General features: G+C 38.4%; 1 protein-coding gene across 1 annotated transcript in view; it reads right to left on the bottom strand.

Moving 5' to 3' along the window:
• Positions 1–3,419: 3,419 nt before the first annotated feature.
• The window catches only part of LOC124617810 (solute carrier organic anion transporter family member 74D), a 158,123-nt gene continuing 135,909 nt past the window's right edge, over positions 3,420–25,633 (bottom strand). The window contains exons 5-13 of the mRNA XM_047145295.1: positions 24,281–24,421; positions 21,030–21,335; positions 16,225–16,389; positions 14,225–14,408; positions 13,949–14,078; positions 13,704–13,867; positions 13,445–13,548; positions 8,251–8,352; positions 3,420–4,153 (exon numbers count right to left, since the gene is read on the bottom strand). Of these exons, the coding sequence (XP_047001251.1) occupies positions 4,038–4,153; positions 8,251–8,352; positions 13,445–13,548; positions 13,704–13,867; positions 13,949–14,078; positions 14,225–14,408; positions 16,225–16,389; positions 21,030–21,335; positions 24,281–24,421 (1,412 nt within the window). The 3' untranslated portion in view covers positions 3,420–4,037. The remainder of the gene's footprint in view (positions 4,154–8,250; positions 8,353–13,444; positions 13,549–13,703; positions 13,868–13,948; positions 14,079–14,224; positions 14,409–16,224; positions 16,390–21,029; positions 21,336–24,280; positions 24,422–25,633) is intronic.

Raw genomic sequence — 25,633 nt, 5'->3', positions numbered from 1 at the left:
GACATTTTATGAACTTTTTTTGTTTTGTTTTTTTGTTTGTTTTTTGGTTCTAATAAAACCCCATGTCATTCCAAGCATGTGTGTCAATTTTTACCTCTCTATCTACATTATTCCGTGGTTTATTAAGTTTTTAGATTTATACTGACTTTTTGATCACCTGGTGTATGACTAACCAGGTGTATTACTGATTCCCTATTGCATCAAGATGAAACTTTATGCAGAATGAAACAAAGAACCATGATTCAAGAGTGTGACAGTTATAGAAAGCTTTTAGTACACTGAGGTGACAAAAGCCACGAGACACCTAATATCATATCGGACTTCCTTTTGCCAGGCATAGTGCAGCAACTTAACATGGCAGGGGTTCAACAAGTCTCCTGTAAAAATATTGAGGCATATTACCTTCTATAGCTGTACATAATTGCGAAAGTGTTGCTGGTGCAAGATCCTGTGCATAAACTGACCTCATGATTATATCCCATAAATGTTTGATGCATGGACAAATCATTCACTCAAATTGTCCAGAAATTTCTTCAAATGAACTGCAAACAATTGTGGCTCGGCGACACGTATTGTCACCCATAAAAATTCCATCATTGTGTGGGAACATGAAGTCCATGAATGGGTAGCCGAACATAATCTTTTCCAGACAGTGTTTGGTTCAGTTGGACCAGAGGACCTAGTCCATTCCATGTAAATCTAGCCCACACTGTTATGGAATCACCATTAGCTTGTACAGTGCCCTGCTGACAATTTGGGTCCATAGCTTTGTGAGGTCTGCACCACACACGAACCCTACCATCAGCTGTTACCAACTGAAACTGGGACTCATCTGAGCAGGCCACCGTTTTCAAGATGTCTAGCATACAACCGATATGGTCACAAGCCCAGGAGAGTTGCTGCAAGTGATGTGGTGCTATTAGCAAAGACACTTCCTTTGGTTGTCTGCTACCATAGCCCAATAATGCCAGATTTTGCCACATGCCCTTATGGATAAATTCGTCGTAAGTCCCACATTGATTTTTGTGGTTATTACACATAGTGTTGCTTGTCTGTTAGCACTGACAACCCCATACAAATAGCGCTGCTCTTGGTCGTTAAGCAAAGGCTGTTGGCCACTGTTTTGTCCATGGTGAGAGGTAATGCCTGAAATTTGGTATTCTTGGTACACTCTTGACATTGTGGATCTCAAAATATTGAATTCCCTGACGATTTTCGAAATGAAATGTCCTGTGCATCTAGTTTCAACTAACTTTCCACATTCAAAGTCTGTTTATTTCTGTTGTGTGGTTATAATCACGTTGAAAACACTTTCACATGAATCACCAGAGTACAGATGACAGCTCCACCAGTCTATTTATTTATGGAGTAAAAATCTGTAGAATAGAACACCATTATCAGCATGCCGAGTTTGCAAACTGTAATGTTTTGAGATAGTCCCTCTTCAGTCTATTTTGCAGTGACAGCTATGTACATATGAAATGCTATCATGATGACAGCAAGTCTGCATTGTAGTGATGCTTAGTAGACATATGTTGAGGGTGATGCGTGGAAGTACCATCGGTTACAGCATGCGATCTAGACCACTAAATACTGAAGATAGTCTGAACAGCACCTGTTGTAACTCTGAGGTTTTACAACTTGTGACACTTTTGCCTTTTCAGACAACTTAACATAACAAATTTCAGCAGAGCAGCACCCAGTCCCACATGGTGAGGAATGTGCAAGCCTTAATTGAAGCAGGTGCTACCATTAGAGTAAGAGTTTCACTCTGCAATGGGGTGTGCACTGATCTGAAACTGTCCTGACAGAATAAAACTGTGTGCCAGACTGAGACTCGAACTTGGGACCTTTGCCGTACATGGGCAGGTACTCTGCCATCTGAGCTATCGAACCACGTCTCATGACCAGTCCTCATGGCTTTACTTCCACCGGTACCTCATCTCCTACCTTCCGAAATAAAGGTCCTGAGTTTGAATCATGGTCTGGCACACAGTGTTAATCTGTCAGGAGCATTATTTCCATTGTTTACATTTTGCTTAACATGTCTCTCATCAAATGTGTCTCAGGCAAGGTTGTCACTATTTCACGATGAGCCTTCAGCAACACCTGTTGATGCTTTGAGGATTTGCATACAAATAATGTGAAGGAAGTTTCTCTCGGAACGTACCCAGGTCCTCTTTAATTTCATGCCACGGTGTTTAGTGTCTCTGCAACATACCAGATTCCCAAAAGACAAAGATCACATACAAATCTGTAATCTTAATCGTACGAGTACTGTCATCTACCTAATTTGTGTTGTAATATTTATTTCAGTCATATGTGTATGTCTTGGTTTAGCACTTCCCACAATATTGTTAGTTTGTGTCAATGGTTTACCACAAATTGTTGCAGCTGAATAAAAAATTTTCAGTTTGCAGGAAACACAAGTGTAGCTCAGAGATATGTGAAATGTAAATTAAATAAAGTAGTGAATAGAGTTGTAGATGGCATTAATGTATGCCTCATGGAGAACAGATTGACAGATTCACTTCATTGCAAGAAAGTGCGGTGCATGTAGTTTTACACAAAGACCTATGTTGAAAGTGATATTTTATGATTACAAAATGATTCACACAAGCAGAGGTTGGAACATTCAAAATTTGTAGGAAATATCACATACATTATTTTCACAAAGATGCAGAGCACTGCTGTTGTCTCTGTAATAATAAGCTCCCTTACGTAATGACACTGAAACATGAAAGCTTATTTACATAGCTTAGATGACCATATGAGGTCATGTTTTGTGGTAACACAGTGAAGTCACAAAGGCTATTTGTAGTCTAGAAAAGGGTGATCAGAATTATTTGCAGTGTCAGTTGAAATTTATGTTGTCTGTCATTATCGTTTCACTGATATCTAGCTCGACCACCTTTGTAAATACAGTCTCTCATCACATTTGTGTTTAATTAATCACTCATTCAAAAAGAACTTTAATATTCACTCAGTGAAACTAGATAAAAAACAAAAATCATTTAGATAATATTTGAACAACAACTGTACTAAAACTGGTTGCATCTACAATATGAAAACCATACCATGTAAACAGTCACAGGGAGAATAAAAAATCAATGAGTCAATCAATTGTTTTCCAGCATAATTGAAAAATGGGAGTATCACCATCAGATTTTGAAATCTAAGTTGTACATTCCTTTTACTCTGTTAAAGAGTTGAAGTAGTGTTGATTATTTCATTGTAATGTATTGCTCATACCTGTATACATCACATGTCTGCTTGTGTGTACTTGCACTTTTTTAAACACAGTCTCATGTAACTCTGTGATTGTTTTGACCGTTGTTGACTAAAGCATTTATGGCTGCTTTATTAAGTCTGAATTGTATATTGAATCAGCCTGTGATGCCTAATTGTTAACAAGAATATTTTCACTTTGAGATATTTATTTAAGTTTTCTCATACACATGGCAGAGCTCGAAGAATCACATCTTCTGTAACTGAAGATGAGACAGTTTCATAATATTGTGAATTAAACAATGTAAAAGGCACATCTGGAACACAGTTACAATACTGGAACTGTCCAGAGTGCTGTCAGTACTTGGCATTTTATCTGATAGGAAAACTCTGCTAGTTTTATGCTTTCCTTATTACTGATTTTTTGTACTGATACAGTTCATAATGTTACTATAGGCATTTGCATGTTGTCATCATTTACACAACACAAAAACAATTTTTATGTAAACAAAGATATTTTACAAGGAAATAAATATGCTAAGTGCTTATAAACTACATTTTACAATACTGTACAAGAAAGTTGTTTGAGAAGTCCACAAACTGATCCTATTCCATAGTCACTCTCCTTATGATAATACTGACTTGTCTTGATAAGACAATAAATATATGAAATAAGCTTATTTCACACTGCCACCTCAAAGCTCTTTGTACTGTTGTGTGAAAATCACATTCTTATTGTATCATTTAGTTCAAGCAAATGTCCTCTCTGTGCTGGGCATATCACTTTATCACTGTCACTCACTGACTGGTTAACTTTTAAGCTGTTGCTTCTTTGTCTCCTGTATTTCTTCAGGATCATAGAACTCCATATTACGACCAAGGTAACACACCACAGCATCCAGAATGACACCCATAATGGTTATTACTGAAAAGAAAGAAATTTTTACATATATTATGCATTCATTACTTGAGGATAAATTACAATAAATTTGTAACATTAAATCTCTTTAACAAAAATACAGCAAAAGGTATTGATGTTGAAAGCACATTAGTGTTTGTAGCTTATGTTGTATGGCAGATGTTATTGCAACTAGAACATCTAATGAGGCCTGAAATCAGAAGTGAAATTCACTTTTAAAAAAAATATTCTGTTGTGTAAAGCAATAATTGTTTTCATTGAAACCTGTAATGAAATTGTCTTGGCCAAAATACACAATTACTTCACACTGTTGTTAGTTACAGAAACCACCAACTGTTGCAGAACATAGGAAACATTCCAGAAACTGTGATGCTTTGTGATACAAGTATACTGATAAAGACCCAAATGCATCCATACTAGTCACAATCAGGAGAATAGTGGAACAGTTCGAAATTGCTTGACAGTGAACAACATACAGAAACTCACATTTTGCAATTCCATACAACTAAAAATGACTTACAGGTACCAGAAGCAGAGATCAATGGGTACGCACTAAAGTGAAGTGGTATCCAGATGGATAACAAACTGAGAAGGCACTGTTACTTACATTGTTAATAAAATCTCTGATTTTAGTCTTGACTGTATTGTAATTTAAAAACATGTATCTTGCAAGGTTATTCACTCAAGCCTGTTAAATCTGAATGCTTAGTAGTTGGGTTTCAATAGTTCCAAAATATTCCATAAACATTTTTTCCAACCAAGTAGCAAGCTATTTCCACTTGAAAGATCTTTTTTATTGTAGAAGAGGATTTGTGAGCAAATAACTCATTACTTGTTATTCAGTCAGTGACTTTTTAATTTAGAAATATATGAGCTGCATAAATTATGTTAATAAAATAGAGGAAAAATGTAAGAAAGCAGGTTCTGCATTTCACATTCTGATGATATAGGCTGGAAGTAATTGGTAAGGAAAAGTATGAGAAAACAGAGCACGTAATGTATGCTTGGAATTCCTAGGATGTCACTGAAGATTTATCCCTTCCATTGTTTGTTGTCCTCCGAGGCTGTGGATTGTATAATTTTAAGAAATACAGCAACCAGCTACTTTTTTAATATATTTTTGTTTATGCCACTGCACATTTTAGGCTTTCACCCATCTTCAGTTGGTGTAATAAGTATTTCAATCTTCAGTTAGAATGTTATTAAAACACCAACAGTAATTTGGATGTTGCAGGTGGCTTTCTCCTCTGCTTGTTGTTGTTCTGATTTTCTTAATTATAATCATGGCACAAACACTTTTCTATATGCATGTTTCACAAAAAAGTGCAATATTTGCCATGCTGCCCACTGAAGAAATGCTGATGTTACGTTTTTGAAATACTGTGTTCTCTCAAATTTTGAACAATTCTCTAAAAATATATCACTCCAAATATTTCACTTTTTCCAGTTTATTGTGTTTTATCACTACTTTTAACTAACTGTGCTATTCTTGGAATCTCATGCACTGTTGGCACTTGGCAGCTGAGAAATAGTTACACACTCCTTGAAGCAGTGCACCTTGATAAACAGATTGTCTGTAGTGTTTTGCATATACATTAAGCTGTCAGGTACTTATAGCATTTTTGAAACAGTGTAAGGTTTTCATTACGTGTGTTGCTAAGGGAGTAATATGTCCTTACCTTCTTTCTGATGTGAGGAACAGCTTGGCCATAGAGTTGTATAAGGGATGAAATCATGTATTGGATTCCAAATTAAACTTAGCATTTTAACATATTGACTGGCTCTAGAATATTTCTCAAGTGTGTGCGACCCGTACCAGATAGGACTAACAGGGGGTATTGAACATATGCAGAGAAGGGCAGCACATGTGATAGTAGCTTTGTTTAATCCATGGGAGAGTGTCACAGGGATGCTAAAGGAACTTGAGTGGAAGACTCTTGAAGATAGATGTAAACTATCCTGAGAAAGTCTGTCAACAAAATTTCAAGAACCAGCTTCAAATGATTACTCCAGGTATCTACTACGACCCTCTACAAATTGCTCACTTAGGGATCATGATGATAAGAGGTATTCAAACAATCATTCTTCCCATGCTCCATATGTGAATGGACCAGGAAGAACCGTGATAACTAGTACAGTGGGATGTACCCTCTTCCATGCATGCCACAGTGGTTTGCAGGGTATAGACGTAGATATAAAACTTTCCAGGGGCCAAAGTCACATTGTTAGAGAAATGTAGAAAACATTAACTGAACAGTAAACCACTGTATTATTAATGTTTTATTTAACAGTATAAGGTGTAGATTCATAAAATAGAAATGTATGAGGCTTTTTAAAGGGTACTCATGAACAGATTCAAAGACAAGAGACAGAAAGCTAGGACAGACTTCGTTTCAGTTTCAATCCTTAGTGCCTCATTCCATTGACCTTATCACTTATGGTAGTGTTAAGAAAAATACCTTACAAAAGGATCATTTTATATGCTTCAAAAGGTCCTGCAGCTGTGAAGTATAATTGTGCTTTGAAGTTGTAGAATTATTTATGAAAACAGGAAAAATCTATATGATGATTGTACCTATCCTTTAGAGGGGAAAAAAATATTAGTTATTAGACAGATGCAGTTATCTTTCACAAGAAGGATTGAGAAGACATCATTCCCATAAAGTGGAGTGTATTGGTAATTATCTATCAAAGATGTTGGCACATCCCCTTCAATTACAGGCAAGACCATTTATGGATGAAGTATTATGATATATCAGAGTTGCTGCAACTTTTGTTGACACTAATTCCATAGTTATATGTTGCTTGGCATATCTTTTAGTTGTACAAGCCTTATGAACATCTGTTTCATTCTGTCCTTCAGCTGCCTCTATCCCTTTCCCAGTCCCTTTCTCCTGCTTTTATTCTCCTCCACGTCCCCTCCCCCGTCCCAATAACTTGCAGTTTAGTTTTCCCTGCCTCTGACACTGCCTCTTATTTTACTTCTGGTTCTTTTATATGCAGAAGTGCACTAAATTGTTTTCCTGAATATATCCACTTAATTTTGGCTCTTTGTTAGATTAATTTGAGGGAAAGTAACATAATCCATGACATTGCACCAAAGCAATTATATAAATATGAGAATGAAGTTTAATGATATGAATATAATAGAGGGAAACATTCCACGTGGGAAAAATATATCTAAAAACAAAGATGATGTGACTTACCAAACGGAAGTGCTGGCAGGTCGATAGACACACAAACAAACACAAACATACACACAAAATTCAAGCTTTCGCAACAAACGGTTGCTTCATCAGGAAAGAGGGAAGGAGAGGGAAAGATGAAAGGGTGTGAGTTTTAAGGGAGAGGGTAAGGAGTCATTCCAATCCCGGGAGCGGAAAGACTTACCTTAGGGGGAAAAAAGGACAGGTATACACTCGCGCACACACACACATATCCATCCGCACATACACGGACACAAGCAGACATTTGTAAAGACCAGCAACAAACTGTCCATTCGCATAAATGGACACAGGCAGACAGTGTTTGTTGGTAATGAGGATCACCCCGTGGCTAAACATGTCTTGGTGCACGGCCAGCACATCTTGGCACAGTGTTACACCGTCCGGGTTATCTGGATACTTCACACCAACACCAACCTGTCAGAACTCCGGAGATGGGAACTTGCCCTTCAGTATATCCTCTCTTCTCGTTATCTGCCAGGCCTCAATCTCCGCTAATTTCTAATTTCAATTTGCCGCCGCTCATACCTCACCTGTCTTTCAACAACATCTTTGCCTCTGTACTTCCGCCTCGACTGACATTTCTGCCCAAACTCTTTGCCTTTACAAATGTCTGCTTGTGTCTGTGTATGTGCGGATGGATATGTGTGTGTGTGCGAGTGTATACCTGTCCTTTTTTCCCCCTAAGGTAAGTCTTTCCGCTCCCGGGAATGGAATGACTCCTTACCCTCTCCCTTAAAACCCACATCCTTTCGTCTTTCCCTCTCCTTCCCTCTTTCCTGATGAAGCAACCGTTTGTTGCAAAAGCTTGAATTTTGTGTGTATGTTTGTCTATCGACCTGCCAGCACTTTCGTTTGAGAATGAAGTTTTGTACATACCTGCAGCAGTTCCATTTATGTAATGTCTGAACTTGTCTTGATCATAGAGCCAGCAGTTTCCTCTTTTCCCACAGCTTATGTCCCATTCAAGGCAGGAAGAATCTGTAAAATTCAAATAGACTGGTATCAAGTGATTCTGTGATTATAAGATTATTCTATGATCATATATAGCTATTAGTGGAAATTCTCATTCATTAACACCTATGTTGTTGTGAACACTGTGCAACTGTATGTACTCTGTATGTGGTTTAGCTTGTTTAAGGATGCATTATCTTAGGAATCAAAAGCAAACAAAAATGAGTGGAACAGCACAAATACAAGGTGAACATTAACAAAACTGTCAAACTGCAGGGGGCAGCTTCCTGACTGGAAATTGAGGAAAAAGGGTCCCATGAACATGTGTCTGGAAATTCTTTATTGCCATGGTAGAGCATGCTGACGAATGAAAGTTCCTCTGACCATGTGCCGGGTATTCGTTGTGTGTTGTAGGCTGTGTGATTGATGCAGTGTACTATCAGCAGCAGAATGGTCTGATATTCATGCCAGAGACATGACAGGGTGGTGTTGTGACAGCCAAGCAGATGAAAGTGGTTGAGAGGGAGCACGGCTACACCAAATCGGGTTCCCTTGCAGTCACTAACTACTTCACACAACATTTCAAGCCCTTTATGGGCATTAATGTGACCATGGGTCCTTTCAGATAGACGAACATGCAGGAAAGCGGTGGATTGTGCGTACACTAGTTTTAGAGGACCGTCTTCTACATGATATTGAGATGAATCCTCTTACACTCTCCAGGCAAGTGACCCACCAACATGATGTAAGCCAAAGTATGATTATGTGTATCCTGCATGACTACTGCCACTTTGAACATCTGTTGTGATGTGGATGCAATGCAGCTCTGTACTTCTTTCCAGTATGATTTTTTGTTGTTGCATGCATGCTGTCCACTTCTGGACACATTTTCATTGGAGCTTTCGTCCTCAATTTTCAATCAAGAATTTGTCCCTGCACTTTGTCTGTTTTATTAACGTTCACCCTGTATACCTTATATAAAAAAAAATTGGATGGTAACAATGACAAAATGTTTTGTACTAGGAGTGACACAGTGCAAGAAAGTTGCAGAAATGAATACAGTTACAGAAAATACCCAAAAGAGCCTATGCCAAAAAAGCCTATTAATTAAGTGAAGATTATATGCTAATTACGTAATTAGGTTGATAGGCTCAGAAACAAAATTGAAATTATCACTGTGCTTTTGTTCAATGTCCTTTCTAGGACACACACACACACACACCACACACCACACACCACACACCACACACCACACACACACACTCTCTCAGCAGTGTGCTTCCATTGCTTTTCATAATTAATGTTGAATGAAATGTGGTGTTACTGTGATACACAGTGTGTATCATGTAGATTTTCACTTTCAAATTTTTTGTTGTTGTCACCTGAATCCTTTTTTAAATTCTGCTGTAGACAGTATGAAGATGACTGATGTTATTACAAACATGAGTTTCATAAATATCCAAGGTGAGAGCTGCCTGATAAGCTTCAATGTGAGGCAAAACACAATGTTTTATTGGTTCTTAGAATCGTTGCTTCCTATGTTTTCAGTCAAATATGGTGTATGCATGAAAAATCTTGCAACTGAAGGATTGCATGAGGTTGTAGTAATAAAATGTGCTACCTTTATAATGAATGGAGTGATTATTTAATTGAGAAGAATTTTCCCAATTATCTGTATCAATACTCTGCAAGTCACCTTACTTTTGGTACCCTACCCCGTACCTCTTCAATACTTGTTCCATTCATGAATGGTCCGTGTGAAGAATAATTGTTGGTAAGCCTCACTAATTTCTCTGATTTTCTCACTGTGGTCATTTTGTGAGATTTATCTGTTAGAGAGTAAAATGTTGCTTCTCTCTTCTTGGAATGCATGCTCTTAGAATTTCAACAGCAACCAATTTATGATACTCTACAACTCTTTTGTAGTGTCTACTTGTAGGTTCTGTTGATCATATCCGTAACACTCTCATGACTACTAAACGATCCTGTGTCCTGACATCCTGATTTAAGTTTTCTGTGTTTTCCCTAAATCACTTAAGGTAAATGCCGGGATTTGTCCTTTGAAAGGGCACTGCCTCTTTCCTTCTCCATTACACCATAATCCAAGCTTGTGCTTCAATCTTTAATGACTTTGTTGTCGACAAGTTGTTCAACACTATTCTCCTCCTCCTCCTCCTAAATGATCCTGTGATTAAATGTGCGACTCTCCATCTGTTCTATTAATTCAACAAGGTAAAGTGCACAGGCTGATGAGCAGTAAAATATCAGACGGTGCAGCTTCCAGATTACTTATTATTGGTATTCACAAGCTTTCAAGATATTTGAAATGTCTGAAGCTTCTTATGAAATTAAAACAGAGAATGTGTTTACATAGCCATTATTTGGGTGAGATAATAGCAGCTTAAGTGTCATGTTATATTTTTTGGTTATTCTTGCTGTAATTACAAGTGAGTGTATATGGTAAAACTCAGTATTGTAGTACAGATTGCCGCCTTTAAAAAACAAAATGATAATCTGCATTTCTTGTCAGGTGTTCAGTTGGATATAGTCACCGACACTGCATGAATTTTTGGCAACAAGTATTTCCAACTAGAGAAAAGATTTCAAGAAGCAGTACTTTGTACTTCATTGCCCAAGCTATCTGACTTGTTGGAATAGCAAATTACGTATCACAAGATCTATTTTTGTTCTGTACGGTATCTGCTAGACACTGAGCTTTTATCATTGCCTTTACTTTCAGCTGTGTGTTTTATTTGATACAGTTGTCCTCTGTCATATATATTATATATGCAAAATATTTAATATCATAGATGAAAGTCTCCTGGAACAAATTTGCCTGCATCCATTTTTTTCTATTTTTTGCATGGAGCTTCAATTGCTACACATTCACTGCTTTGTCATTTCTAAATCTCAAAGGTAGTTAGCCACTGTACCCATTCAGTTTTAACAATGACGCTTTCACTACGTGGCTCTTTGCTACATCTAAGGTTTGATAGTACTTTTTTACTTTAAATATTTTTGGTTCCTTTCTGACCCCCTTGATCATAACACGCTGATCATGAAAATACAGTGTCTTAACATAGGAAATTGATGAGAGATATATTCTCTGCTAAACTGATAGTGAAACATTAGCCTAGCATGAAAACTTACATAATATTTAGTTAAGTCAGGCTTTTAATTTTGTCTGTTTGGAGACTGTAGAAAAGAAATGTCAACCAAAAAGTGCTTCATGATAATTTATCCAATTAATGAATGGTTTTGAAATGCCTCTATCAGCAGAGAAAATTGTAAATAATGTGTGTAAAATGATTAATAACTGGTTTTATGCAAATGGAATATTTCATTAATGACAGAAATTGTAATAAACTAACAATAATAGTTATAATAAAGCACCACACATGATGAATTTTCACTCTGCAGCAGGCTGAACACTGATTTGAAACTTCCTGGCACATTAAAAAGGTGTGCTGGACTCAAACCTGGAACCTTGTCTTTTGTAGGCGAGTGCTCTACAGACTCAGTTATTGGAGCACGACTTGACCAGCCCTTACAGCTTCACTTTTGGCAGTACCTCTCTCCCACTTTCCAAGCTTCACATGTCCCAGTTACAAGTCCTGGTCCGGTACACAGTTGTAATGTGCCGAAAGTTTCATAAAGAAAGTAGAATATTAAAAGGGCAAAATATTAATAAGCTTGGATAACTGTTAGTGAGTAAGGCAGAATTTTGAAAAATTTCAGGTGTTCACTTTGATAAAAATTTAAACATATGGGTCAATATGACAATGTTCTGTAGTTTCTTAAACAGCTAATATCAGAAACTTTTGCACTTTTGTATCACTGCAAGTCTCAAAGAGAAACAAATCAGTATGTTGACATACTTTGCATACTTTGCATACTTTAAGTGATGTCCAGTGCAGTTGTATTCTGCAATATCTCATCTTTAAGAAATAAACATTCATTGCGCAAAACATAGTGTTACAGTAATAAACAATGCTCACTCATAATCATCATATGTACAATAGTTGAAGGTGTCTGGTATTTTAACTGCAGAATCACAGTACATATGTACTCTCATGAAATATGTTGTAAATAAACCTATTACAATATTATCAGAAAATGACCTGCATTATTTTAATTAAAATTGACTTCATTATGTAAAGGGGTGAATAATGTTGTCACAAAAATTTTGTGTACTTACCTGAAGATAAGAAAACTAAATTTTAAAATAAGCAAAGAAAGCTTCTTCTGGGCTGCTCTTTCTACCTCGAACTACAACTTGTATATAAAAGACTGCATCTTTAAGAGTGAAAAATACCTATATAATTTCTTAATGTGTTACTTTTTTCAATTTTGCGAACTCATCTGTAATTGTCTATTCTGGAGGCATAATTAAATATGAAGTAATAGCCTATGTGTTAACTTATTCCATGTCAGTCAGTGCACTGTTGAAATGCATTATGGAACATGTAATTAACAAATTAATTAGTACTGAGCAATATTGTCACACAGTTTTGACATTTACTTTTGTCTTTATTTCAATATTGCCAACACACTATGCACTGTTATTTGCATGATAATAGCATAATTATAAGGCTGTTCCTCTAGAACTTGAGCCTGATTGCTGCTGTGTCTGATGTGAGCAGCAATATATTGAAATATGTGTGTTTTTACTATTTCGGAAGAAGGACTTTGTCCAAAAGCTTAATATTTTAGCAGTCTTTTTCATTGTGCCTCTCTATGATGCACCATCTCCTCTATGTGGTGAGTAGCAGTCTATCCTTTCCATAATGTTGTCATTCCATCCAGGACTGAGGGCTTTCCATTGTTTGAGTTTGTCTGTCATATTTTGTATTTCATAAACAGTGTTGCCGTAGTCTATCTTTACTTAGAACTATAGCTGTAACATATTCTACATTTATTTGCAATTCAGTCTCAGTAGTAATTTTGTGCAATTATTAAATGAACAGCAAATGGCAATTGTTTTAGTTAATGATGGATAATTTTTCTGTACAATGCAGTTTAAAATTATAAAAAATAAATCATCTTTTTAGACAAAATTTGTGAAATGAGATAGAGTAATGGGTATAAAAATTGTAAAATTATATTTTGTCAAACTTACCTATGATTGCTCCAAAAAGAATTGGCCCAGGTATAAATGCTAGAAGGCTAACTAACAGAAGAGTGAGAGCAGAAGCCAGTGGTTTGTCTTTGGCATCAACACACCTGAAAAATTTATTATGGCATCAACTATAAAATATGTTACATTACTATACAATGAAGTGTTGACTATACAATTATCATGAAAATAAGTTGGTACTAAAATTCGTTTTTAAAAAATTTATTCTCTTGAACATTACCATACTTTTGGATTGTATTACCTATAGTTAACAAGCACGTTTCCAACTTTCCCTGTGCTTCCAATGAAGTGCATTGTGAACAATAATGCAATAAAAATTCCAAGCATGTGGCTACAGTCGACACTGCAGAGCCCAGATACAAGCACAACCTGCTCTTCCTCAATGCAATGGCAATTGCTGTATATCTGATGAAAAGTAAATGACATTTTAGTACAGAGTCGTGATATAAACATGGATAATAGCTAATTTTACATGCATCTTTTTACCTTGTGAGTTTCATTGCCAATGAATGATGTGCACCCTGCCTGACAAGCTGAATAGAAAACCTCTTTTGTCTCTTCATGGCATAGAGGTGCATACTTGAAACCTGTGCAGTCACAAAAATTACTGCACTCACTGTAAAACAAAAAGTGAATAGGAATTTAGTTCTGGATGCTGATATATAATAAAGTGCAAGAAGAGTGTATGTATAAAGTTATTCTGTAAATATATGATGAAATAACTCACACGCCATTCTGTAAATATGTGATGAAATAACTCACCTGCCAATCTTGTGTGGTATGTTGCCAGGGCAACGTACAAACATCATGATAATTTCTGCTGCTATGTATCCAAACCCAACAATGACATTCCACCCAAGGAGCAAGACAGCTCGTGGTTGGAATTTAGAAATAACATAGCCAGAGACAATAAATCCAGAAGCCATTGCTATTATCCCGAGAACTCCTATTATAACATTGAAAAAAAAAATCAATACATGACCTCATGACACCATTAGATTAATGAAACAGTAGTATGTTTAAAACAGAAAACTAGAGTCAGAATGTCAGAAGAGTATTTATGGGATTGTGGGGTGTGGGGATGGTGTTGGGGTGTACTATAGGAGTTGGTATGAATTTTTATTGTTAAATTTTTTGTCTTTGTGATGCCCTGTCTTGAAATACATCTTACATTCATCTTACAATGTTGATAGGATGCTAAACTCTTTAACTTTTCTCATCTTTCCATCATCATTCATGGAAGTGGCTAGATCGGACTGTGTAGAGATTGGGAATGCGTATGGGCACTGATGACTGTGTGGTTGAGCTCCCCACAAACCAATCATCATCATCATCATCATCATCATCATCATCATCATCATCATCATCATCATCACCACCACCTGCCTGACTGCCACACAGAATCCTTGGTTCAGTTCCTGGCACTGTCAGAAAATTTTCCTTAATAGGGAGGGTTGGAATGAAGTGCTCTCAGCCTCGTGAGGCCAATTGTGGAGTTTGTTGAATAAGGAAGTAGTGATTTTAAGAAGACTCTCAATGGATGCGATAGCACAGTAGCTGGTTGGCAGGTCTGTGTGTAGTGTTCATTTGTTCTCTTGTGAGTGCTTTGTGGTGGGAAATAAGGGTAATGATGACAAAATAAAGCAATAAATGAGCCAAGTGTCTAGTATTGTCTAGAAGTATACTAGAAGTACCTTGTGTAAAAGTGGATTACCACTTCACAAAATTAACTCTCATTTTTTCTACACTGTGTTTGTAATAGCCCATGAAATAATTATAACTATTCAGTTTTTTTAATGCTTTTGTTTTGATGCTAGCCCATTAAAAATAAACTTTAAATGAAAAAGAAACAAACCACGACAGAATTGTTCCTATGGGACAGAAATCGGTAGATGTGATGTAAATGAACAGACAAACAAATGACTACAATTTCAGAAAAAGTGGATGATTTATTCAAGAGAGAGGCCTTCACAAATTGAGCAAACCAATAATTCGTTGGTCCACCTCTGGTCTATATGCAAACAGTTATTCAGCTTGGCGTTGATTGACAGATATCGCGCCAAATTCTGCCCAACTGGCGTGTTAGACTATCAAAACCCCGAGCTAGTTGGAGTCCCCTGCCCATGATGTTCCAAGCGTTCTCAGTTGGGGAGATAAGAGGCTGGCCAAGATATAATTTGGCAAGCATGAAGACAAGCAGCAGGAACTCTTGCGGTGTGCAGGTTGGCATTATCTTGCTGAAATGATAGAACTGAATGGCTTGCTCTTTCGTAATGATATTATCTTTGTTGTGGTTTTGCGCAGTAACCAAAAGGCAACTTTTCTCTGCTCAAATGACTACACAAAACAACGGTCATGAATCAGTCTCGAACACATTTTCTTGTTACAGTTCCCAAGGAACTATGCAGGGATGATGACCCTTCTGCCTCTAAGAAATGTGAGCTGCAGAATGTTGCCAGCTTAAAGATATTTCATGCGGAGTAGTATTTAAAATTGAGTCTAGTCATTCCACTTATGGCCGTAATTACATAAAGACAGTGGATCCAGTCCTCATAAAAAATAATTAACGCATTGACTGCCGTGCTCTTAGTGATCGATGTTTCAGCGTCTGGCCTGACACACGGCCTTTAGGCCTGAAGCTCTGCTATGACCATCGGCAGCCACACGTCAGTTAACACGTTCAAGTACCTTGCTAACATATACGCTATAATAGAACTAAGCTTACATATCGTTTATGTACTCCAACCGTATGTTTTACTTACCAGCAACGCCATTAGCTTTCGCTGCAGATTGTTGAAACTGTGTTTCCATATACTTGACTATGAAGTTAACGTATCCAGAGGCTCCCAAGACGTAGAATACCGAAGCAAAAATGTTAACCATTAGAAGTTTGTTTTTAAGCACCCTTTTTAGCGATTCCTTAAAATCTGTGAACAATGAAGCCATTTGTCATTAGATATATTTAATTTTGTGTTAACAGCTATAATCAACTATGTTCATTAATGTCATGGAATAGTGGAGCACAGATGGCGCAGATGCGCTGTATGCGCACCACACACCCTCTGTGCCAGCTGCAGTTATGTAGGGGATCTTCTGAGAAGTGGTTGTGCGTATGATTTGTGTAACATGCAACGTCTACGTAAGCAGACGTCCGTCCGAACAGGTTTGTTGCTGCGTGCCTGCTGGATGGGAATTTCGATTCGATTGCGGAGCATTTCGATTCGTTCAGCCTTGTCCAGGGTATATCGAGAATGGTTCAATGAGGATTTCACAGTCCACAACAGACGAATTACCAGCCATCCAACCACTCTCGATGACTATGACCTGTGATACCTCAGACGGATCGCCAATAGTGGCAGAAGGGCAACTATACAACAAATCACGGCTCAGTTCAACACAGGACTTGCTACATTAGTCTCCCAGGGGACAATTTGTTGGAACATGGGTTCCATGGGGTATGGGAGCCTGCGCCGCACACAGGTACTATTGTTAACGTCATCGGGCACAAGAACTCGCATTTTTCGCCAGTCACCAGGGATGGCCACTAGAATAATGGCGTAGCGTTATATGGTCGGACGAATCACGATTTCAACTGTACTATGCCGATTGGAGGCGCCGAGCATGGCGCAGACCACATAAATCGATGGATCCCGCCTGCCAAGAAGGTGTGGTCCAAGGCGGTGGTGGTGGTGGGTCTGTTATGATCTGGGGCACATTTTTCTGGCATGGAATGGTCCCCCAAGTTGTTCTGGAGGGAACTTTGAATGGTCCGCGAGCTGCACAGGGACCATCTTCACCCATTTTTGGCCTTCCAACATCCTGACGGTTCGGCAGAGTTTCAAGCGGTGCGACATTGCTCCCACGTCGCTTCCAAGATCATGCGGAGGAGGTCCAAAGACTGAGATGGCCATCACAGGCCCCAGATTTGAATCCCGTCGAGAATACATTGGTTGTCATGGAACACTGGCTCCATGCCATAGGTCTTTCACCTACGAACAGTCCAGAATTGGCTGCTGCTCTGCAAACGATTTGGTGTCACCTGCTCTTGTAGACTCAACAGCGTTTTACATCAATAATATAACGCAAGTTTGCGGAGCATTTCGTGAAAGGAAAACTAACAAAATTATTATTATTATTATTATTATTATTATTATTATTAGCGATATAAAGTTTTCTTCGCTGAGCAAGATGATGACAACCGTCCGTCGCAGCGTCTGCTCAATAAAACTGCGCTAATATTCGCAAAAGCATTTAATAATACCAGGGACATATAATATGAAATTGTTGGATGATGTAAAACAGAAACTAGACAAATGGGCGAAGCTAGTCATAAAAGAATACTTTTTCATGCCAAATCATGCAGTGCCTCGAACTGAGCGTTGTTCTTGTTATTAGAAAAAAAGCACGATTTTTTTGCATATGTTATATTCGCTGCTCATTTCTTGCGTGTCATAAATTATTAAGGAAGTTCACTTTTATTCTGATTGCGGGCATCGCCTCTTCTAGCCTTGATAACAGGTGCCACCTTTTGTGACAAGAACTCAATAAGGAAGAATGTGGGAGAAGTTTTTCCGTGTTACATGGACCCCGTAGCAGACATTTTGCTCGTTCTGCTATGTGTCTTGAAGTTGTTCATTGCATTTCACACGCAAGGACATTGCTGCACGGTCTAGATTTGCGATGCTCCTGAATGTTCGGGATAGCTATAGGTGTAGCACTGTGAACACGAGAATTAACCATGTTAGACGGCTGGGCTGATAGTTGTCTAGCAGAAAAACACCGTTCTTATTGAAAGTACCAGTCACGCAAACTAAAGGACAGATTTCCAAATAATTAAATTATCTTTAGAACAGCTCACACGCATTTTCTTGCGTCTACGAACGCAGCACCGTCCACTATTAACGTAAGTGCGAAAATGTGATTCAGCTGATCGATAATATATTTCCACAATTCCCTATCTTCTCTTGAGGTCGCACTGTCCACTGTAACCGGACATGTGTGCAGGTGTGATTAGACAACGACTTGTGAGTAAATGACCATGCAATGGATTCACTCTGCAAGATTTACTCGGAAAAGGATCAGAAGGACGTCCTACACCAAGCCTACCCCATAGCGAAGCGGTTTTTCACGACGAATGCGAAATATACAGGCAACACGGTCCGTCTTAATAATTTAATATATATAATAATATTTGTGACTGTCTAATGAATATTTGGATGTCTGTAACAGATTTGTTTGTTGCTGCTCACCTGAGTCGCTGCTGCAGGTCATTTAGTGCTCAAAGTAAAACTTAATCACAATGCGTTGTTATACAAATTTCTTTCACAGTCCTAATCAAAATGAAATTTGTAATCTAACATAATATTTAAGAAAAAAGAAAATAAAACAGAATTATTATAAATCCACCAAAGAAAATTAAACCTCAGTTATGCACCACAAACTTATTTATATTCTGGGCATGTTTCAGATTTCGTCTTGTCAGTCCCTTGTGCATCCTAACCTAAGTAACTACATGGTGTCATACATAAAACCGTTAAGCCTCACGTATCGGTTAAGCATCTCTAGTCAAGTTGCTTTTGAAGTGGTAACACTGTCTCGAAAGTTGCCTACACTTCATTTTATCGGAAAATTGAGTGCAGTTGTATGTTCGTGCGTCAGTTGTGAGAAACTTGTATTGTTGAGCTCTTACAGAAAAGGGGCAGTTTGCATTACAGCAGCGAATTGACATTGTAGAGTGTTACACAAACACAGGCTCCATCAAGATGTGTAAAGAAATGTTTCAAGTGAAGTATCCTGCTAGGGAACTCCCCACGACTAGCACTGTACAAGATATGTACAAGAAATTGAGAGCTTTACGTTCCGTTCAGAATGTACAGAGGAATAGGCGAGCGACAGTGAGGACTATAGACAGAACCCGCGTGAACTTTACTAGAAGTCCTCGCAAGTCGGTAAGGAGGTTAACGCAGCAGATTGGTGCATCTCGTACATCGTGTCACTAGTGTGAGTGCGGTTCAAGAGTTGAAATTTGAGGCTCGAGAAAAAAAAATTCATTGTTGCAACTGACTTTAACATCAGTTGTTAACAGTTAGTTGGACCTCTTGCTTTACTTCGTGTCAGATGAAGCCTGCTTTCGTTTCTATGGTTATGTAAACTCACAGAATTGCAGATACTGGTCGCAGGACAATCCACATATTCTGCAAGCAGAACCTCTCGACTCAGAGAAGACAGATGTTCGGCGTGCGTTGTCCGGTATGCGCGTATTGGTTCCAAATTTTTCAGTTGCTGCTTAAACTGTGCCAGATATCTAGAGATCTTTGACTCTTTCTATGCACAATTAGCAGACACAAAGAAGCTGTGTGCAATTGTCCAACAAGATGGAGCGCCCGCTCCACATCCAACCGAAGTACAAAGTACATCACCGATGTGTTCCCTAAAGACGGACTTGTCTGTAGAGACCTCTGGCCCCCAAGGTCACTGGGTTTAACATTGTGTGATTTTCATTTATGGGGCACACTAAGAAGCAAAGGGCATGCTGACAATCCTCACACAATAGACGATCTTAAACGGAACGTTAGTAGAGAAATTAACAACATGGTGCCTCAGAATTACTTCCTGTTGCTGGTAAACTCATCACACGAAGTCAGCAATGCCTGGATGCCTATGACCACCATTTCCAGCATCTCTTACAAACAGGTGACAAGATGTTTTTAACGTCTCTATTAACTATTTTTTAGTTAGTTCACTCTTGCTTGAATCTCGGGCATGAAGCGTGCCGGTTTTATGTGGGACACCGTGTATATTCAGTCTACTTACTATCCTCCAGCTGTTACATATTTAAACACTACTCGAGTCTTCGAATATCCTTGTGGGGATACAAACAAAATGCTGACAAACAAATACGTACTGATCAAATGTAAATATAAATTAACATATATGCTGAAAAACAAATAATTATTGACCAAATTTAAATAGAAATTAACACATTATAATTCCAATTACGTCGAAGAAATCTCAAGTTTAATATACTGCTGAGTTGCACTTCCATTCACATCACATATTCCGTACGAATTAATATTAAAAACCATAAACCATTGTGCACTGGGCTCCTGACTGTGTATGAGAATTTTCGTCCTTATTTCTTCAGGTGGATATAAAGCTCTGAGTAAACTGTGTAGCTTTTGACTGATAAACTTTTCTTGTATAAGAAGTATTTATCTTACTTGCTGTTGGTATTTGTGTTTATGAAGCAGTAAAATAATCAAGGTTATTTCAGTCTCTTTTGTATATGGACAAAGAGAAGGATAGTGAGCCTGTTGCTGTTTGTGCCACACGTTTGCAAACGCGTAATGAAAGACAGAAAGTAATTGAGAAAAGAAAGAAACAAAAATTAGGTATTAATCCTGCACCATAGGCTTTGGACTGCTTATTGTCTCTGTGAATTTTTACTTGGTACATATTTTCAAGGAAATAGGTAGTTGTCATCTTAAAGTATGTTTGTCGTTGTCAACTTCATTGTGTATGTATCGGTTTCACTCTATAATTAATCAAAGTGTAACGCCCAACTTACCGGACAGTGAAGGTCTTGTCTCATGTAGTGTCGGTCCAAAAGGATTTGCCTCCTTGCTTTTACTGACTGGAACTGGATCATCGGGAATGAAGTCATCCAGGGTATGTTTCTTGGTTAGCGGTTCCTGCTCTGGAGAGGAGAGAGAGCGCACGGAGCTGCTAGAATTCAGCCGGTGCGTCTTCGAACTCCGTCTTGCAAAGCTGCTGGTTCGTGCTCTGTCCCTGGCTGCCGCCTTTGGAAGCTGTTTTGGGAACATGGCAATCAGCAGAGAAAACAGCAGCATGACAAATCCCAGGATGATCCAACCTGCAACACAAATTCATCCCCAGTATTTACATACGTTTTTACTGTAGATATTTAAGCATTAGTACAGGCTGTTGTAACAGATTACACTTAATAGTACTCTGTGTACAAATACCTATTCATATACACAATCAGTCAGTCATTCGTTTATTCCAAAAGACTAGTTCGGTATTACTAGGTATACGCAACGTTGAACTCGTTAAACGCAGCCGAAATAGCAGAAACAATACATTTCTTCTACCATGAGCCCTATGTCCATATCGTTAACACGCTTTAAAGAAATTTTGTCCCCTGTTTGTGGCGACTGTCTAACAGAGCAGTAAAATATCGTGTAATTTCGTTCAGCATCGGTGGTATAATGGTTAGCATTGCTTTCTGATGACACTATCAGGTTTCTCTTAATGGAAGTGTCTGTTAGGTGGCCTAATCATTCTCCTGAAGGCAAATATCAAACTGTTTGAATGCAGTGATGACCGTATCAGGTTTCTCTTAATGGAAGTGTCTGTTAGGTGGCCTAGTCATTCTCCTTAAGGAAAATATCAAACTGTTTGAATGCAGTGATAAAAACTCTCAAACAAATCACTGAGGGGTGGTTGAATGGAACGGATTGGGCACCAATAAAGCAACTCAACATTAATTGCAACGAGCACAGGATAATGCAGGTTAATACGAACGTGAGACTACATAATCAGAAAACCCAGATAATACAAAATACACATATTTCACCAAAAACTGCTGTTTACTGTATTTACAAAAATTGTCACATGTCAAGCTTGAAAGACCACTGCATTATTTACGCATTACTCGTCAGAAACGGACAACTTATTTGAAAAACTACGATTAAATCTCACTGTACTTCGTATCACTTGTTTTCAGGTCACTCTCGGGAAATAATCATCGAAGATTATCTGTTTTCACTAACTTTTTCTCATTTTCTGGGGACGCAAAACTTCGATATACTCAAACACTCAATTTTGTCCTCCATCACCTAATAACATACCAGTCCATTTCAGTTCTTCGGCGTGCGTAATAACGAGTTCCTGCATCATCTCGTCCGTGCTCTACCTAGCACACTTTGCCTACCAAATCCGCTTCAGTTGTTGGCTCCAGGTCTGGTTCATTGGCAATGCTATTTAAACACTCGCAGATGTTTTCGTCATCTACATCTTCATTACCGCAGATTTGTTTGACAAAATCGGTCAGATGAGTAGCAGTATCACATTCCTCATAATTTAACTTACAAAGCCACTTCCCCGAGACTGCTATTTTTGTTATTTCTATGTCGTCTCAGAACTTAGAAATGCTGTGGATTGCATCGAGCACGTTCAGGGGTTTCCAGAAACTGAGGATGTCTGAACCTACTTGCGCAAGCAGTTCTATGAGATTCTGGCGGTATCAGTTTCACGGCTACAATCACACCTTGTCCATTGGCTTTATGAGTAACGAAATAAAAGGAGAACGGTGGCTCACCAAAATCATTCTGTCATCCGAAACAAGCACGTCTTTTGGGCAGTAGGACAATTTCTGTTGCCCGAAACCCGGATAATCCGCATCCTGGTAATCGATGTTGTCTCACTGGATGTGGAAAACCATCTAAAAGCTATGCCGGGCTTGGATTGTATTTCTGATCTTCGCTTTATTACCTAGCAAGCCTTGATTGTACTGATTCTCGTGCAACAGCTATGAATGTAGTACCTAATGCCCTTGATTGCAGTCGAAAGTTTCAGTAGATACAGATTTCTTTCATTGCAAAGGCGACATGAGAGAAGATTATTATCATTATCATCATCATCATCATCGTCATCATCACCATCATCACCACCACCACTTCCTTTCAAGGATAAGTCTGTTGCAGTTTCGAACTCACAAACAAATCACTCTCATCTTTTTCTAGGTCTTCCAATATCTCTTTTTCCCATTCGGCTTGTAGTTCAGGATCTTCTGACGAATTCTATGATCTGGCATTCTCGTGTGGTGTTATTTCCAGTCTTCACGATATTTTTGAATTTTTTTATTCGCGCTGAAAATATTTAATTCTGTTCCAATGTCTTCTTTTTTTTACACAGATTTAGCTTCCATAGGATAACACAGGCAGCGTTATTACTTAATGAACTTCAGGATGGTTATTGCCGGCCGTTGTGGCCGAGCGGTTCTAGGCGCTTCAGTCCGGAACCGCGCTGCTGTTACGGTCGTAGGTTCGAATCCTGCCTCGGGCATGGATATGTATGATGTCCTTTGGTTAGTTAGGTTTAAGTAGTTCTAAGTCTAGGGGACTGATGACCTCATATGTTAAGTCCCATAGTACTTAGAGCCATTTTATGATGGTTATTTTTGTACTTCATCGCCCAATGTTCTGCTAATGGTACCACAGACAGTTCGGAATTTGTGTATTTTATTTTCAATATCAGAGTCCAAATCAAAACTTAAGTACAGCTTAAATAAGAGATTTGAGACAATTCTAAAACTGAATTATCAAAAACTGGATATTTTCCTCGGAATGGCATTATTTTTGATTTGTTGATAGAAATTTTATAGCTGTACTTCTTGCAAATTTCGTTCAGCTGGTATACTGATCTTTGGAGGTCATCTTAATTTTTTTTAATAACAATGGTGTCATCAACAAATAAAAATGCGTTCATGTATTACTAATTCGTTATCTGAATTCCTTTGTTTTTCCATTTGTAAGGAATGAAGTTAATCAATCATAAATGAAAGAATAATGACAGTCAGATTTCAAATTCCAAGATATCATCTAAAAGTTTTACTTGTCTGGTGCCCAGAAGGGGTGGGGGGTTGGGGGTGGGGGGGGGGAGAAAGGATGATACTGATACTTTTGACGATGATCTTCAGAAAGAAATGAACAAAATCAACAAGACAGAACATGTTGTCATCGATGGTGATTTTAATGCATGAGAGAAAATCGAGCTAAATTCATTCACATTGCTTACCTAACCACCAAGCACCGAGCCACCTGGGGTCTCTCTTGCTGATGATTGGAGTCAGCCCAGGCTCTATGTACAGGTTGAGACAAAGGTAACCCATAATAAATCCCAATGCTGGTCCTGTTGTTCTCAGTGCAAGAACGGCTCCTGTAAAAACAATCCACACGAAGGTCAATGGATCAATAATGTACGTAATATGCACATGTTACATCGTGAGGTGCGGTTAAATAAATGTGACACTTTTACAGTGTTGACATCCCAGTCATGTCCGTTGTTCAACGGTTCAACGATATATCACACACACACACACACACTTTCTCTCTCTCTCTCTCTCTCTCTCTCTCTCTCTCTCTCTCTCTGTGTGTGTGTGTGTATGTGTGTGTGTGTGTGTGTGTGTGTGTGTGTGTGTGTGCAAACATTTGTAGTCTTTTTGTAGCTAAATGATGGTTAAGTAATACACAAAGTCACCAAATCGTTCGCTAACTTCATTGACACATGAAAAATACTTTTCTATTAAGGCAGTTTTTGCCGCAAATGTATTGTATCAGTAACGGAGTGTTGAAACTAAATTTAAAACAAAATCTGTCTTGTTTCCCATACGATGTCGCCCGCATCTCGTGGTCGTGCGGTAGCGTTCTCGCTTCCCACGCCCAGGTTCCCGGGTTCGATTCCCGGCGGGGTCAGGGATTTTCTCTGCCTCGTGATGGCTGGGTGTTGTGTGATGTCCTTAGGTTAGTTAGGTTTAAGTAGTTCTAAGTTCTAGGGGACTGATGACCATAGATGTTAAGTCCCATAGTGCTCAGAGCCATTTGAACCAGCCATACGATGTCGTCTGTTGCTACACTGTATTTTATAGCAGAGGATACCTTGTTCTTTAACTGCTTGGTTGTTTCAGATCAGTGAAGAAAAGAGAGAATAATTGAAGAGTGGAAATGACAAACATTCTAAGTGTCATATTTTCAAAAAACGCGTTTTCAGTGCTATTGTTGTCGGTACTCTTTTGCATGTTCGTAGACTTTTCGCAAGAGACAAATGATGGAGAAAACCATGGCGCATGGTAGAACAAAGGTAAGTAATGCCTTTGTTCCGCAAGATTTACATAAGATTGTTGAGCTAGATAAAGCTATGGACTCGTTCCATGTTATTCCAATGCATACAACTGACTTTTATTTAAAAGATGCTACTGAAACATTTTTGGCAATGCCAGCGTGTGGGATTTCCAAAAGTAGTACGATCAAAATGCCTCATACTTATCCATTTCAACCAGCTATTAAAAATTCTTATTCTGAAACAGAAGAATGAAAAATCTTCAAAAGAGTAAAGTCCATATCTGATGCAGACCATGCCGTACTTCATCTG

Source organism: Schistocerca americana, chromosome 1 (assembly GCF_021461395.2).
Source record: "Schistocerca americana isolate TAMUIC-IGC-003095 chromosome 1, iqSchAmer2.1, whole genome shotgun sequence".
NCBI classification, from domain to species: domain Eukaryota; kingdom Metazoa; phylum Arthropoda; class Insecta; order Orthoptera; family Acrididae; genus Schistocerca; species Schistocerca americana.
Note: the sequence above shows the minus strand (reverse complement) of the source record. Positions and strands in the feature narration are given on the sequence as shown.